We start from the raw sequence: 17731 nt of genomic DNA on the forward strand, positions 1-17731 counted from the left end.
CTGTTGGCAAGGAATAGCTCTCTAATCCCTAGCTATCCTACCATGCCAAACCAGGAGTGCCCAGGTGACCCAGTCAAACCTGTGATGTCTCTGACCCCACAGACACAGCCCAGAGCCCCAGGCTCAGGGTCTTTGAATTGCTTTAAATCAGACAACTTTGTGGGCCTTGGCCCGGAGGAAGCACTGGAAAGTATGACCCAGGACCCCCTCCCCATCCACTGGGGGTCCCTCTGTCTGTTCCCCGGATTCCTAGTCCAAACAGTTTCCCTCCCTTTGGAAGTCACAGGGGCCTGTGCACTGGTGAATGCAGTATGTCTGCCTCATATGGCAGCTCTGAGGCCCTGGCACTGTCCTACCACAGGGGCCCAGTCAGGGCAGGTAGGGCAGGGGCCATGGTTAGCCCAGTGCTCAGTGTACCTGACTTGTTCTTGTATTCAATGTCGAAGCCTGTGATGATGCTGTTTCCATCGAATCGCTGGGTCCAGCGCAGGTTCATGCTCCGGGCCTTCACCTCCCGGATCTCCAGCTCTGGGGGGTCGGGGGGCTCTGGGGTGTGGTGGGGGAGGGTAGAAGTTAGGATGGCAGCAGAGAGCTTGTCCTCCTGTCTACCACCAGGGATGACCAGCATTTTGCTGTACCCCTGGGGATTGGTATCATCTGTAGTGTATCCAAGGGCCCTAGAACCCTGGGATTTGGGCAAGTTGACACTGGGGGAGGCCTAGAGGCAAGGATCAGGCAGAGGGGGGCCCCACTTGTCTTTTGCTTTGTTCCCTTCCCTTCCTTTGTCTGGGAGAGGGCAAAGTGTCTGTCATTTTGGAGGGACTCCTTAGAGCTGATGGTCTTTCTGTCCCCCAGGCAGAATTCCTGGCTTTTCCCAGCTTGACTTTCCCTTCCCACGCATCCTCCAGGCTCCTGCACTTCTGCAAACCGTGCTGCCTGAAGTGTGCCTAGAAGGGCTCTTGCTGCCCACTCTGAGCAGGAGGGAGGGGGTAGAGACACTTTTCCTCAGAGGCCATTTTTAATCCTCCACCACCATGTGGGTGTGGGCAATGTCCCTGTTCTTGAGGTGGAGTTAGCAGTAGGTACCTGCGTCTCTGGGAAGGGGCTGGGAATGGTGGAGCAGGTGAGGGTACCTTGCACAGTGAGTTGGATCAAGCCCCGGTCCTCCCCATATGAATTGATGGCGTGGCAGCTGAAGAACACAGAGTCCCCACGGTCAGCGGGCTTGAGCTGGGAGGTGGCCAGCAGAGGTAGGAGGACAGGGAGAGAGGGAGGAAAGGGGGAGAGTCTTTAGAGTTGGTCTCCTGAACGGGACTCACTGTGGTGGAGATCAGCAAGGCCATCTTCTTCCGGGATGGGACCCACAAGGGGTTTTATCAAGGGCTCCTGTTCCCAGACATTTCTAAGGATGGAGATGTGGGAGAGTCCATGCAGAGAGGGCCTGGGGGTCTGGGAGGGAGGATGGAGCCCAGGGATTCCAGGGAAGAGGGAAGGGCTGAGGGTTCCATACATTTCATGGGGTTATCAGAAAGGGGATATAGTGAGGTTCTAAGGCAGAAGTTCCTGGATGGAGAAGGGAATAGCTAGGAAAGGAGAGATAATTTGGGGGTTAGGAGGAGGGGCTCCCAAGACTTTCCATTTACCTCCAGCAGGTACAGATGTAATAGCTGTGGGATCCCCACTTTCTGAAAATCAGGGTCCTCTGAGACTGGGGCATGGGCACTCACCTTCAGTGTGGAGACAACCTCGTCGCCGTTGTCTTTGGTGGCGATGGCATACCGCATCACTCGGTCAGGGTCAATGACTGTGTCCCCCTTCTCCCAGCGGATAATGATGGGCCGCTCACCCCGAGCAGTGCAGTTGAGCTCCTTCGCATGGCCCTTGATGGCGATGGTGGTGTTGGGGTGGGAAGTGATCATGGCTGGGACTGGGGAGGGGAGAAGCCAGGCTGGGGGAGGGGCATGTGCCTGTATAGAGGCCCCACCCCCACTACCTCTCCTGGCAGAGCCCCTCAGCCCCAGGCAAAGGATCAATAAAGGTTGAGGGGGACTACAGGAAATCCCATTTGCCCATCCCCTCTCACCTTCTTACCACCCATTACCAGGGCAGCCTCTCTTCACCAGGGATTCTTATATTTAGAGGAACCCCTTTTCAGAATGTTTTAAAATGCATGCCATACATAGAATTACAGAGGAAACCAGATATGTTGAAGTATGGTTGTATGAATATTAAAAACCCTCAAAAGCAAACTTTTGTTATAGTATATCACACATCAATATATGTTTTTGTTATTCTTTGTCAAATAAGATCTGGTGCTGGGTAATCTTAGCAGAGTTTGGAATAGTGGTGATAACGATATTTTGAGACACCTGCAACAACTGTGCTGTGAAAACATCTGTGGTTTCTGTCAGTGATAGTCACAGGTGCAGTTACTGCTGTGGTTGGTTGCTTATGTTCAAAATGGAAGGAAATACTAAATTCCAGTTAGAAGTTGATGGAAAAATATGTGACCCCCCCACCCCCCGCTGCCTCCCTCAACTCATGGGCCTCTTAAATTGGATCCCTGGACCTCCTGGGGGTGGTCTGTGGACCCCAGGTTACAAGACCTGCCCTAGAGCATGGGGGCTTCTGTTTTGTGTCCATGGCTCAGGCTTTCTTCATAGTAGTCAGCTGGTTTACCTTCTCAAACAGCTGAGAAACCCCTATTCTTCCCAACCAAATGCAACAGAAGGCCCTGGCAAGCATTGCGGTGCTTAGGATTCCTTAAGCAGCACCGATAGACCCCCACCCCACTCCACCCCAATTGTCACCTGAGAAATTCATCATGAAACGACCAAGGCACTGGCTGGCCATCAGGAGACCCCTCCTACTACCACGACAAGAGGCATCTGTGTCCTGGCCTCCTCTGGGACTGAGAGCCATGGCCGGCAGTGGGAGGAGGGCAGGGGGCAGAGGAAAAGAGGGTCTCAGCTGCTGGTGAAATCCTGTTCCCTCTCTCCTCCAACCAATTCAACAAACATGAACTGAACACTTATGGCTTGGACACACATGACATGAGATGGGTCCTTGCCTCCTGAAGGAAGAGGAAAGGGGGAAGGGGAGATGACAATTGAATGAGCCACATGAAAATGAGGAAAATCTGATGAGTGTTTCATGAACGTTTCTGGAGAGATTAACTTTTCCTAAGGGGTATCTGGGAAGGCATTGCCCATCTATTCAACGAGCATTTACGGAGCACTTACGAGGTGCCAGGCCTTGTGCTGGGTTCTGGAGCTAACGATGAACAGAACAAACCTGACGTTAGGGAGTTTCACTGCAGTGGTGAGAACAGATGACAAACGAGCAATTTCAGTAAATAATGGTAAGTACTATTCTAGCACAAATGCACAACAGCTGACATGGCAGGACTTAAATGGGAAGAACAGAGGCCACCTGGGCGTGGAGGCTGCTGGAGCAAAGGCTCAGAGGCAGCAATAGGCAGGTCTTGGGAAGGTAAGTGGTCTGAAGCATCTGGAGGCCCGTCCTTGTCCTTTCCTCAACACCTTCCTGGGAAACCTGCCTCTCAAAGTACAGGTTCCCAACAGCACCTGTCCTGGGGGCAGTGGCCATCAGTCCTGCTGGAGGACACAGACTGGGAAGGGCTGTGGCTGAAGACAAGTATCAGATACTTTTCCACCCCACATCCCATTGTGGGAGGGCATCTCCTCACATTGAGTTCTGCAGAGCAGAGACCCAGCTCACCACACCCCTAGCATAGTTCTGCTTGGGCAAGTATGCAAGAGGATGCTCTGTCTTCTCTCTCCTCATAGCTGTCTCCCTCTGGGGCACTGTGCCCCTCTCCCCTCAGTGGCTGGCCCTTTCTTTACCTCTAGTTTTAAAGACTTACTCAGAAAGCATTCTTCCCAGTGAACTTTCCAGGGTCGTCTGATTTCTAAGGGCAACAGGCCTTTGGAGAAAGGAAGGAAGCTATGGGCGTGTAATGGTGTAACCTGAGATGCTAGTCAGTGGATGAGGACATATTTGGAACAGGTGTGGGGGTTGGAGGGTGGTTTCTGGTGTCCCTGAAGTCACATAGTGTGGCCAGCCACATCCTTCCCTCTGCCTTCTGTCATGTGGGAGTTGATATTAAGGGCCCCTGGCCCCTGTACCAGCATCTCAGCACAATCCCTAACCCCAGCTCATCAAATAATGAAGCAGATAAATTTTATAATGCACAGCATCACACCAGGATATACAATAAAATGTAAAAGACAAATAACGAGGTGCAAGTTATAATGAAGAAAAAGCCTGCAGTCAGAGACATCCGAGTATGAATTATTAACTAAGGTTTTACACTCTCAAGGATGTGTGCAGGAATATTTTTCCATCAAAGATTTGCATAATTCACTCATATAAACCTGGGTGGAATATAGAGTAAGATTTTACATCAACAAGTTGGGCTTTGCATTGCAGATGCCTTCATTTTTCCCGGAGGACTGAAATACAGGGGAGTGGGGGGAGAGGCAGATGGGCTATTTCTGCTCCTCACACAGTACATGGTCCAGGACTGGGGCCAGGACTCCTGGGTGGGTAGAGCCCTGAGGTCTTCCTGGGGAAGAGGGGTCCTACTCCTTAGAGGCTGAAGCCACAGAGGAGCTGGGGGATGTTTATGTAGAGGTAGGGATGTGTATGTGAGTGAAAAGGAGTGGGAGCAGGGTGAAGCCTCAGCATAGAGTCTGAAGAAGGGAGGCTCTGTGCTAGAGTGAGGAACTCACAGCACAGCCCTGTCCTGCTCTCCAGGCAGGGCTGCATTAGCCTGCCCAGGGTTGTGTGTGAATTGCAAAGACACCCCTATGGTTGGATAAAACCTGATGCTAGGAGCCACAGCTTGGCCAGTGCAGGAGGGAATGGGTTTTAGATTCCACTTGCCCCATAAGCTATGTACCTTTGAACAGTTCACAACCTACACATCCATATATGTCAGTTCTCGTCAGGGAGCTTTTCTTCCCAATAATGTTTGTTCCAAGAGCTAGCATGGGGGAACCAGAGACAACAGGGCCTCTAGAGATCCTGGGTGAGCCTCAGAGCCCTGGGTTGGGTTCCCTTTACCCTCCCGCCAGCCTGGTTGCTTATTATAGCAATGAGCACCAGGCAGCACAACCTGATCCTCTCCTCATAGCCCCACAGCTCAGAGCAGGTTCAGGGAAGCCCATCTATGAAGAAGAGGAGACTGCTTCTGTGGACCCTGGCCCAGCTGGAAAGGTTTAGGGCCAGGCAGGCCTGGGTTCTACTTATGTGGCCTTCAACACAGTGTAATTACCTTCCCAAGCCTGGGGCTCATTGTCTGTGACATGAAGACCTGCTGTCTACCTCAAAGAGTTGTTAGAGGGCAGACAGGGGCCTGATACAGGGTCTGGCACAAATAACGCCCCTGTTTATCACAAACTTTTATTTCAAAATCATAAGCATGTAATTTTGTAACACAATATCACACTCAAGCACACCATGTGACATTTTAGGCGAAATGTTCAAATTAAAACTATAAATTATCACACCCATATTATTACCCTACCAACCACATTCAACAGGCTTTACTTCTGTCAGACCCTGTATTTGATCGCCTGCCACAGAGCAGGTGATCAAGAAAACGGTTCCCACCCAAGGCTCTCATACTCCTCTTGTGTTCCAAGAAAAGCATCAGATAAATACATGCACACCTAATGATGTTATTTCCCAGGCTGTGTCACAGAATCACAGAGCCCTAGAGTTGCAGAGACCAGATAATGTTCAATATAGCAGCCATTAGCCGCTTGTGGCTACTGGGTACTGGAACCACGGCCAGTCCAAGTTGAGATGTGCTGTAAATGTGAAACACACACTGGACTTCAAAAACATAGGAGGAAAAAAAAGAATATAAAATATCTCATTAATAATTTTCATACTGATATTATGTTAATACTTTAGATGTATTAAGATAGATAAAATATACCATTACAATGAAACTCACCTGTTTATTTTTTTTGAAAATGTGGCAACTAGAAGATTTTAAATTATATATGTAGCTCGCACTTCGTGTCCATCGAATGGCACTGGTATAGATCGTCTATAAGGACCTTTCTTTTCACAAATGAAGAAACTGAGGCCACACAGAGAAGCAATTTGCCCATGGTTACCACTAATAAACAGCAGTACATCTTAAAAGTAGACAGACGGGAGAGGGCAGCACTTAACACACAAAGCTGTGATGCTCGTGGTAGAAGGTACGGCCACACCAGAACTACTTTCCAGTTCTTCAGGACTCAGAACTATAAGCTCCAGATCACTCATGAGACTTCTGCCTTGTTCTGGGCACTCTCCTTGATAGAGAATGTTAACCAGCTGGAGTGTGACCAGGAAGATGGGCAGACTTCAGACCATGCTATTTGAAGAGTGGCTGAAAACTTGCAGGGAGTGGGAAGGACAGACCACCTATTTGGCCTAAGAAGCAATTTTCTGGCAGTTTTCACTGTTTAGGGAAAGGGCTGCAGTGGGAGCAGCGAGAACGCAGAACTGCAGGAGGACAGCAAGGGACATGGAGAAGATTCAAGGGGGAAAAGCATACAAAGGGATCAGAGGCCCTTGTATTTGGGCCCCTGGGGGTGTCTGGGCCTCTGGAGAGAGGGATTGTCTGGGAATCCAGCTCACTGTTTTGGGAGGCAATTCTATGATTCAGAATATATTTTTCCTTGCATATAGGGATCTTTAGCTCCCTGTCCTGGGCAAGAAGGAGAGAGCCTGCCTCCCTCCTCTCTTCTCTTTGCCCTGCAGTCTTTCTCCCAACACCAAAATAGAGAACTCTCCCACTATGCCCCCACCCCGGCCCTGCCCTGGCCTCTACGAGCCACGGTGCCCTCCTGTGCCCACAAACTGGGAGGCCTCAGTCCTCCTGGCTGCTGTACAAGTGGCCTTAATGAGGTAGCACAAGAGGCTGCCCAGCCATATCCAATCTCTTCCCTCCACTGCTGCCTCCTGCCACCCTTGCTCTGGACCACAAGGTCTCTCTGCTCACTGAATTGCAGTAATAAACACGATTGAACCCTTACTGCATCGCAACCTGGCTGTGCCCCAGAGCACTTTATGGGCTGAAGGCAGACCCCAAGAATTCTCTAGAGACAGGTGCAGTCACCTGCAGGAGCGCACACACACACACACACACAGACTTTTGTGATTACTATTTAGTGGGAACTTCCCATGTGCTGTGTGCTGGCAGTATTCTAGCACTCTGCATGAATTAACTCATGTGAGTAGGTACTGTTACTATTCCCCGACTCCAGGCCTGGGTCCTGATGTATTTCTTAACTAAGCTCCATGGTCTGTGCCCGTGATGGAGCAGGTAACAAGCTTGTTGCTTTTGCCTCTTGGCTCATTGCTCAGTGATGCCCCAACAACATCATGAGAAGTCTTATTATCCCCACTTTTTCAAATGATAGGATGGAGGCTTCCAGAAGCAATTCTTCCCTTTTTAGGCCTGTACTACTGTGGTTGCAGGGGCCGGCCACCTCTCATTGTCTGCTACACAGTATCTGACTTTGGGAAATGGAATTTGGCCATCAACAAAAAGCTGTGGCGTCTCTGTGGTGGCAGGGACTGCAGCTTTAGGGGTACAGTCAGCAGAGCAGGGGGTGGGGGGTTGTGTGCACAGGGCCGAGTCCTGCATGACAGATGTTAATAGCAGCTACAAAGGCAACACATTTCTCCAATAGGACACAGGAGGCTTTAATGAGACACAACTTCTTCTGCTTCCCTGCAGTAAAATTCAATTAACAGCCAGGGAAATTTAATTTCTTTGTACAAAGAGGGGTGCCAGGGGAGATTCTCTGGGGACTTGGGAATAGGGAGTGGATAGGCCGAAAGGTATCAGGGACACCCATGTGGGTGAGCTGACCCTTCAGGTGGGAGGTCTTGTGGGAGATCCTGGTGTGAGCTGGGACAGTCGTGTTCAAAGTTTTACAGCCCCAGTGCCAGCACTGGGGGTATGGGGCCAGCACTCAGTATGGCCAAACTGGGGCAAACTCGGGTAGAGGCCAAAGGGGCTTCCTGATGACTTCCAGGGCCCTTCTCTGACATCCCATGGCAATGCAGGTGCCTCTCCTCTCTGGACACTGAGCATCCTTGCCACGGCGCATGTGTACACAGTGATCTCATCTCCTTTGCTGACTGTGAGACGCCTATCCAGGACTTAGCACATATTTTGGAAAGAAAGAAGGCTCCTAAGTTCTGGGCGCCTCTCCTGTCTGCCCTCTTCCAACAGTGCCCTGGGTCAGCCTGTTCTGGCCCACAGTTTGACTTACTCCAGGGCAGGGAGGAGCCTTGCTGGGCCTTCAGTGTTCAGGCTACTACCTTATAGATCTGCAGAAATCCCAGGTTTCCACCTCCTGATTCTGATGGAGCCTGTGGGCAGGCACCAGGGAGAGGAGCAGGCGTGGGCTGCAGCAGCCCTCCCCTGCTCTAGGACTCTCCTAGGACAGCAAGCCAAAGGGAGAGGAAATCAATTTCAGAAACAAGACAGTTGTTAGAATCTGATGTAACTGGTTCCTGATCACAGGTAAATCTGTGAAATTACTTGCAGGCCGGCCACTGTCACCCCCGAGGTCCTGCCCAGACCAGCTGCTATCTACATTTTAATTTCATGTGAGAGGCTGATAGATTTTAAAAACACCACAAGACAGCTCTGCTTCCTCACTCACCCCAGTAACCACAGTCTTTCTGAGCAACCCCCAGGTTTGCTGATGGAACCCTGGGGACCTCAACCCTGCCCCATGGATATCGACTCTGCACCTGCTTGGCCTCTCCCTTGCTCCTCCAGTTTCCCCCTTCTCTGGGCTCCCACCTCAGGACTGGTCTGGGCTGGGCTGGTCCTTACAGTTTTCATAGCACTGAAACATCCTCTGTGAGGAGCTCCACTCTTGTTAAGGTGGTCTGGGGGCTATTAGCTCTATTATACCAATGAAGACACAGAGGCTCAGAGAGGCTAAGGGGTTCGTCTGAAGTCACACAGCTGGTGAACACCAGGAAGGAGCCAAAGCCCAAAGTCCCTTGACTGATAATTCGCAGGTGCCCTTTCCTCTGGTTTCGGTCTAGCCTTCTTCTGCCTGCTTGATTTTTCTGCCATCCTTGGCTCACGGTCCCAGGAGTGGGAAGCTGCATGGGAATGACATAGCGTGGATGAGTCCTGGAGGGAGTGCAGAGGGATGCTGGAAACTGGAGTAGGGCTGGAGAGGAAGGTGAGCCAGTCCAGGGTAGGTAGGGTTAGGGGCAGGAGTTGGGGATGGTGGTGAGTCAGACTTTCTCTGTCTTTCTCTTACTCTGTCTCTTCCACCTGGTGATTGGAGCTCAGCTGGTGTTTCTGACAAGTCCCCAAGTCCCCACGGAGGGGAGATTCAGTTATGAATACCCAAAGGAGAGAAGCAGTGTGTGTGGGAAGGAGACTGTGGAAGAAATAAAATGAGAATGCCACTAGCTGTTGGGAGAGGCCTGATAACATGCAAAAGGGGAGTGGAACGTTGCATTCCAAAGGGAAGCCTGGGGAACATCTTTACCCAGTCATGGGCCTGAGTATGTAATAAGCATAGTTTACATTATTGAGAACTTACCATGTGCTCATCTTACTCCTTACAGCAACCCTATTTTTATTCCCATTTTACAAATGGGGAAACTGAGGCTTAGAGAAGCAAATTGCTCAAGGCCACACAGCTAGTAAATAGCAGAGCCAGGACCCATTCAGGACACCTGTGGTTTTATCCACCATGTGACACTGGTCAGAAAAGGGCAGTAGAAAGAGGAGCAGGCACCAAGGAATGGGAGCACCAAGAGCTCAGCTTTTCTGAAGAGAAGTGCAGCCAAGTCTGGGAGGAAGAAGATCACTCTGGAAACTGGGAGACCGAGAGATTACGCCATCTTGCTTTTTTAGCTTGGTAGTGGGAGGGAGGAGGTTCTTGGGTTTGACTACAAAAAGATCACCTGGGAAGCTTTTAAAGCAATCTTCTTGCATAGACCCCACCCCTAGGAGCTCTGATTTAATTGGCCTAGGGTGGAGCCTGGGCATCAGTATTCCTCAAGAGCATGCCTAGCTCAGGTGATTGTCACACAGGGCCTGGGGGAAGAATCACAGGACTGGAGGACCCTCCACTCTCACTTCCATGTTCCTAGATGTCCTCTGGTCCTTCCTCTGCCTCTGTTGGGAATGACTTAAAAGCCAGGAAGGTTGGAAGAAGGGCAACAAAGTTCTGGTGTTCCTCACCATCCTCAAGGAAGGGTCTTCACTTTTCCAGGAAGTCCATGTGAGAGGCTAACTAAAGTGTCTCTGGGAGTCTCACAGAATGTTTTACTAAAAAGGATGTTCTTTTGGGGCTGGCTAAAATGCTTTTCTGGAAGTCCTCTTCCTTGTTTCTGGGCCAGGCTTTCTCAAGGACAGCAGGTGTCCTGAGGGCTCCCGAGAGCAAACTCACCTTGTAGGTAGAGAAGGGCTTCCCAGCTCAAAGGCCTTTATATTCTCTTGTTTTGGAAAGGGTTACCCTGCTGCCCATTCAAGGTGAGGGGCCTCTCTGTCCTCACAAAGGCTATGTCTCTGCTCCTTGTTAACAAGATCCTGACAATAACTGTAGCTCTATTTGTCAGTGTGAGATAAGCTGCCACAAAGGGGCAATGTGGGGTGTTTGGCCTGGGGGAGTGGGAGAATCTCTTTGGTTCAGTCCTGGTAGCATTACAGGCTTCCCCTGGGGAAAGGGCTAGCGTGGAAGTGCCTTCTGGTCTTTGCTTTGTTTTCCCATCTTAAAGAGCCAGGGCCATAGCGTTGTTAATTTGATTGACCTGCTTTGGCTTCTTGTCTCCCCTGATTAGCCAAGTTCCACCTGAAGCATGAGATTAATTCAGATTGTGGAGAAGCAATCAGCCTTAGTTCTGAGAGCTGGTGGGGTGGGGCCCGGGAGCTGGGGGCACATAGCACACTCACTGTCCACTACCTGTGCACATGGGAGCAGAACTGGCCAGAAGTATGCGTGTGTGATGGGGATGGGGTTCTGGTCCGGATGGGACCTTTGAGACATGGACTACAGCCTGTTTCTGCTGCATGGAGATCCCAGTAGGGACGTTCAGACGTGCCAGGCCTTGTTTCCTCCAGCTGTAAAGTGGGATCAGTCAGTTCTCTTGGTTGCTTGCAGCAGGGGATATTTTGCAGTGCGGTGAGGACCTGGTTCTTCCCCTGCCTTTGGTCTACTCTCCTCAGTAGAAAATGAGAGTAGTAATTAAAATGACTAACATTTATTGAATGCTTGTTATGTACCATGCACCCTAGTTAGTGCTTTATATGAATTAGCTCAATATATTCCCAACCCTAGGAGGTAGTCGTATTTTTATTCTTGTTTAGAGATGAGAGAACACTCAACTCTGAGTTGAAATGACCCTGAATACCAGAATCCTTCCAGAAACAAAAATAAGACATAGCCACCTTTCTTTAATTACTAGGAGGGTACTTCTGGGACATTGTGCTAGGACTGGGATTGGTGAGCGTTGCCTGCCAAGGGCTGGCAGGTGAAGATCTGAGGCTTTGCAGGCCATCGGTCTCCACCGCAAAGACTCAGCTCTGTCACTGGAGCAAGAGCAGCTGAAGAATTGATGTGGCTGGGTTCCAGCCATGCAGCCAGATGGCCAGATTTGGCCCTTAGCCCAGTGTGCTGACTCCTGCCCTAGAGTTCAGTGTACAGAAGAGGCTGGGTTTGTCGACTCTTGACCAAGATGAGGTTTTTGGTTAGGAGACTGGTTGGACTCAGCCATGGGCATTGTAGGATGTTGGAAAGGGGAGCATTGCAACTTCCAGAATTCTGGAAAGCATGAAATTATGGATAATAACTCACTGGGCATAGGGATTGCTATAGGTTGAATTGTATCTCCCCAGAAGATATGTCAAGTCCTAACCCCTGGTACCTGTGACTGTGACCTTTTTTGGAAATAGTCTTTGCAGATGTGATTAAAGATGTCTTACTGGAGAGTAGGATGGGCCCTTGATCCAATATGATTGGTGTCCTTATAAGAGAAGGAGAAGAGATGCACATGAAGGGAAGATGGTGTGAGGACACACAGGGAGAATGCCATGTGAGGTGGAGGCAGAGACCGCAGTGATAGACCCACATGCCAAGGACTGCTGGCAGTAATCAGAGGAGGCAAGGAATCATGCTGCCCTGGAGCCCGCTGAGAGAACATAGCCCTGCGGACACCTTGATTTCACATTTCTGGCCTCCAAGAACTGTGAGAGAATGACTTTCTGTTCTTATAAGCCACTGTAGGAAACTAATACAAAGTTCCAGTGGATGACAGAGGTTCTCTGAGCAGAGGCCCAGGAGGACAGGCCACAGCCTCTCCTCCATGGATCTGGAGGGTCTACCTAAGGTGGGAGGTCATATGAACTTTGCTTACCCTGCTCAGTGGGGAACTCACCCCCTTAACCTCCCAGCCCCATGGATAGGCTGGCAGTAGGCAAACAGGTGCAGGAGTGTGCAAGGGCTACCCCCACAACACCTTCCACCTCAGTGCTTGGCCCAGGGATAGGTACTCCACAGGTACTCAATAACCACTGAATAACAAATGAACAGTGGCAGGCCTGGACATGAGCATCATGGGTAGGCAAGAATTTTCTTCTGAATTTTACTTTTGCCAGGTCTCACATCTCTGGAGACCTAAGGGGCCCAGGTGGAAGCCTGGTATCTTGGGTGGGCATCCTGAGACTGAGCAGGGATGGCGTGGGGCTTGGGCTTCTGAGGAAGTCTACATGTGACCTGCCAGTTTCATTATTTCTGGCTTAGGACAGGACACCTGCAGCCACACAATGAAATGTGAGTGGGAGCCATAGGGTCATTCTGGCACACTACTCCAGGTAGAAGTCCTGGCAGAATGTCAGGCAGTGTCAGCTGCTCTAGGGCACACCCATCACACCTCCCTTGACATGGCCAAAGCAAACATGCCATCTCTCCACTCCCACATACCCATTTCTATTGAGGACATGATCATAATTATCTCTTAGCCCTGAGCCCTTGATTCTCCCTGCCCCTTTTGTTCCATCCATCATCTGGGCTGGTACTGTTCCTTCACAATAACTCTTAGACTCCCCCTTTCTTTTTATTACTTGCTTAAGATCCTAGTATCATATCCTGACTTTGATATCACTATTGCCATCCAACAATACCACCTAATCCCTTGCTGACACCCTCCCATCAGATGTTCTCACTGCCTCCCACACAGGCTTCCTATTCCAGTGCCTTTGCTCATGCTGTTTCTTTCACCTGCATGCCCTCCTTTCTTCCCTTTGCCTATCCAAACACTACCTGTTCTTTACGACTCAACTCAAGTTCCACTCCTCTAGAAAGCTCTGTCTGCCCACGCCCATCCACACGGGATTTTTCCTTCTCTAACCCAACACTGCACATGTAGTGCCAGACCTTTCAGCACATGATCTTGGCTTATTTCTTGAGGGTTAGTTCCAGCTTCCTAACTAGTCTAAGTCCCTTGAGGACAGGATGGTGACTTAATGTTGCCCTTACTTCTCTAAGACCTTGACACCATGCTGGACATACTAGGCTACTCAGGACATACATGTATATTGCTTGACTGATCCAATAATTTATTCTGCCCTTACCATTTATAGGGGCTTCAATCATACTTGGAGGAGCAGTTCTAGACTCCCCACTTAGGGCAGGGTCTGGAGACATTGCTTTAGCTCTTTGCCTGCCTGTATTTTCTTTCTTTCTTTGTTTCTTTCTTTCTTTTAAAGATTTTAATTATTTATTTTAGAGAGAGGGAAAGGGAGAAAGAGAGGGGGAGAAACATCAGTATGTGAGAGAAATATTGATCAGTTGCCTCTCACATGCCCTAAACTGGGGACCTGTCCCACAACCCAGGCATGTGCCCTGACTTGGAATTGAACCAGAGACCTTTGGCTTTGTGGATGATGCTCAACCAACTGATCCACGCTGGCCAAAGCCACCTGACTGTATTTCGTTATATAGTAAGCCGAGGTACCCAGTGAAAACCCTGACTACTTGTGACTCAAAATGTTCACTGGCAGCTTTTCCTTGGTTGGCATGTATGGAAGTGTATAATTTTGTTATTCATTGGATTGGTGGGAGCTGAATATGGAAGACTTGAATGACACCTTAGAATTCAGATCTATCTGGAAGATCTTCCGTGTTCATGGTCACAGAGACTGATGGCAGGGGTGAGGGTGAAGTGGTGGTGATGGGCTTAATGCCTCTAAGAAGAAGATAAGGGCCCAGGTGAGACCCTCAGGATAGCCACTTTTAAATTGGGAATGGAGGTTACGTGGATACCATTGGCCTTTTTAGATTAGTAGCATAGCCCACAATTCTTTGGTTCAGACTTGCCTTTTTCTAGAAAACCTTGAAACACCAAAGGCTCTAGCTTCTGAAAGGTGGGTGCTGGGTCTGCTAACACATTCCCTGACAAGTCTCCATTGGCACAGCAGGATGTGACCTACTTGCTGAGCTCTGTGAATGCCTCTGGGGCTAAAAGAAAAGGAGAGAAGGGCTGTGACTTCTCAGAACAGAGGAGCAAACTGAGTCTCAGGGAGAGGGAGTGACTGACTCCAGTTTACCCAGGATGTAGTGTGGCCACTGGGATGAGAAATCAGGACTTCCATCTCCCTTTCTGTCAGGACCTTTCTGTCTCCCTGGGTCCTGCATGGCGTGGGGAGAGCCTGGACTGGCCCATGACTGCAGACCTCGTGGTGATGGTTCAGTGGGGGCAGTGGGGCAGAGCCTGGCTTGCTGACAGCATGTGTCCAGGCTCTCTGCTCATTTCTGTTTGATGAAGCAGGAGAATAAGTGCTGCTCCCTACTCTATGAAGTCTGAAAATAAAAAAGCACAAAGAGGCAGCTGGATAACTACTTCCATGGAAATCATCGCAATGGCTCATTACCTCTTCCCCTCCCCTCTCTTCTTCACCAAAGGCTGGGGTGGGGGGGCAGGCTCCAGGCTTGTGGAGGGGACCCCCAGTTTGGTGCAGGCCAGGGTGGGGCTTTTTCAGCCCCCTTGAGGCTGGAGAGGTAAGGCCAGTCAATAACTAACACCCAAGTAGAGACAGCGAGTAACTTGCCCCAAATTCCACAGCTGTGGCAGGGCCAGCGTCAGCTCCAGTACAGGGTGACCCGGAGCCCAGGCCCCAGCCCTGCTCTGTGGCCTACCACTCTGCTTTCCTGTCTCCTCTACCCACTCTGTGTAGATCCAGTAGGTGGACTGTCCCACCCACCCTTCCCCCAGTCAAGGGGACTCATAAAGGCAAAGGTGTGTGCCAAGGGGTTGACCTGTGACCTCATATGTGATTGGACTAAACCTGCAAACTGGGGGTCAGTCAGCCTGTCTGTACCCAGCAAGGTGGGCCAAAGTGGGCAGAGGGCTGTGCTGAGCAGGCGCCAAGGCCTGGGATCTTCACAAAGGAAAGGGTAGATTGGCCCAGCCTACAAGGAGCTTCAGTCTGCTGAGGAGATAGGACCCACCACCAGGGAACACACCAGAAGACTTTGAGCCTAGCTTCTAGCTTCTAGGCCTCAGTTTCATCTATATGCTAAAAAGGGCCTTATGAATGCGTGTGTAGAAATCTGGATCCACATGTCCAGGCTCCATCTGTATGCCCTGCAAAGTCACCCCTCAGATCTAGGGAGCATGCTGGCGGCAGGGCTCACCCTTGGGAAGACAGACTGAGGAAGAGGTGGAAGGCCCTAGAAGTTGGCTCAGGGAATTAGGGCAGAAATTCCAGAGCATGGTCTAGAAAGGGAGTTGTGGGCTCTGGGCAGCCATTTTCTTTGGCCACAGACTCCTTGGTGTGTGTGAAAGATGGGGGCTGAGGAGGGCAGAAGGGGCTAGAGCAGGAGTCACAGTCACTGGGTCTAAGGGAGGTGCTGCTTCTGCCTGATAAGGAGTTGTTTCCTTTGGGCAAACTTGAAATCTGGACCACCTCAGGTCAGAGGGTACACAGTTGCCTTTCCTAACCTCTGCACCAAGGACAACTGCTGGCAAGTGATCTGGTCTACCCAGGGGTTTCCTTCTGCTTGGGTAGGCTCCCTCCACTCCCCTGTCCTCACTGGACTCTGTTCTCCTCCCTCCTGCCTTCTAGTGACTCTGCACTGGGTGTGTGCTTGCAGAGGGCTCTTGGATCTGGCTTTAACTGGCCTAACATTTTGTTAAACAAACAAATCAAAACTCAGACCAAAGAAAGAGCCCTTACAGCTTCAATTGGCCATTGGCTTTGCATTGACCCCATCACTGGAGTTTTCACTAAGCAGAGGGGAGTCTGGGGGTTGTAACAGGACCTGTCTAGTCAGGTAATGTGCTACACAAGGGGGACTCCCATCTTGACAGGCACTGCCACGCAGGGGCAGCATCAAAGCATAGCCAGCCCCTCCTACCCCATGCTAAGCAGCCCAGCTTCATGCCTGCCTGCAGTGAAGCATTCTCTTTGAAGATGTTTTATTTTTTTGCCCCTGTGTATCAGCTGGAGGAGGAATTGCCTCCTCCTCCTTTTGGTCATTATCTGTTTTTTTTTTTTAAAAAAAAATACATTTTAAAAAGGAAGATAAAAGGTAATTCTGTGGATGTGGTATTTTCTTGTTAATTACAATTATTTTCAACCAAGTTCTAGGAAGCAGTCTGTTGCCCTGAAAGGTACACACACACTGCTAGAATCACAGATTTTTTGAGCTGTAAGGGACCTTGGGATCAGCTAGGCACTAGGTTCCAATCTAGGCCTCTTATTGTACAGATGAGGAAATTGAGGCCCAGAGAAAAGAAGGGATGGACATCACTGTGTAGCATGTCACTGAGCTGGAACGAGCATCCACTCTTCTGTCTCTTGTTATATGCCCTTTCAACCAAACCATGAGTGCACAGACATAAATTCAAATCTCACCCAGGACTCTATCACCCAATGATCTTGACCCAGCCTGCCATCCTCATAGGCAAGGTACGGGAAGAGCCTTATGAACTATCAAGTGCTATACTTGTGATGGTGGCAAGACTGAGCTAAATGCTCAGGCACTCATGGGTTTAGCCAGCACCAACATGCTGGGGTCAGAAAGAAGTGGGGTCCAGTGGGGCTTGGTTGGTTGCCAGCAAGGATGTCCAGTGACTTTGGAAAACCACTTTCCCACTCTAACACCGTCTTAGCAATCTGGGGCCCTGATCAAAGGTTCTACATGGCAATTCTCCAAGAACCGGCTCTGGAATCCCAACTCCGGAATCCCAACTCCCATCAGACCCTAGGGCTCCTGGAACTCTGGTTTGGTACCAGATATCAAGAGTCAATGTTCCATGGAAAGACAACATTTAGCTTCTAAAGCTCATAAGAACCTCACATTTATTCTCCCTGTCCTCCTTCCCTTTACTTTCCTTTTGATACCACCTCACCAGGTGACACTCATAGCCTCTTCTAACTCCATGCCCTTTTCATGCTTCTTTCTCATCACTGGATGGAATGAACTTTGCCCCTACTGGTTCTTATTAGAACCCTCCTCATCCTTCAAGTCCTACTTAGTGACTATTACATTTGCAGAGCTTTTCTTGACATTCTTTTATTGGCCCCAAAGCTAAAACTGGTTACTCCATCTCTGGCTTTCTTTGTATCACCCTGTTTATAGCATTTAAAGGTACTTGTCATTTTGTATATTTGAATTGTTTGGGGTGTATGTCTATCTCCTCTTCAAGATTCTAA

At 49.9% G+C, this 17731-nt stretch overlaps 1 protein-coding gene across 4 annotated transcripts in view; it reads right to left on the reverse strand.

Annotated features, from left to right (window-relative positions):
- The window catches only part of DSCAML1 (DS cell adhesion molecule like 1), a 346013-nt gene that overhangs the window by 49774 nt on the left and 278508 nt on the right, over positions 1-17731 (reverse strand). For all 4 annotated transcript variants that reach the window (XM_024570871.3, XM_045204094.2, XM_045204095.2 and 1 more), the window contains 3 exons: positions 1728-1927; positions 1134-1230; positions 418-546 (listed from right to left, as the gene is read on the reverse strand). In XM_024570871.3, coding sequence (XP_024426639.2) covers positions 418-546; positions 1134-1230; positions 1728-1927 — 426 coding nt within the window. The remainder of the gene's footprint in view (positions 1-417; positions 547-1133; positions 1231-1727; positions 1928-17731) is intronic.

Source organism: Desmodus rotundus, chromosome 5, assembly GCF_022682495.2.
Source record: "Desmodus rotundus isolate HL8 chromosome 5, HLdesRot8A.1, whole genome shotgun sequence".
Classification (NCBI taxonomy): Eukaryota; Metazoa; Chordata; class Mammalia; order Chiroptera; family Phyllostomidae; genus Desmodus; species Desmodus rotundus.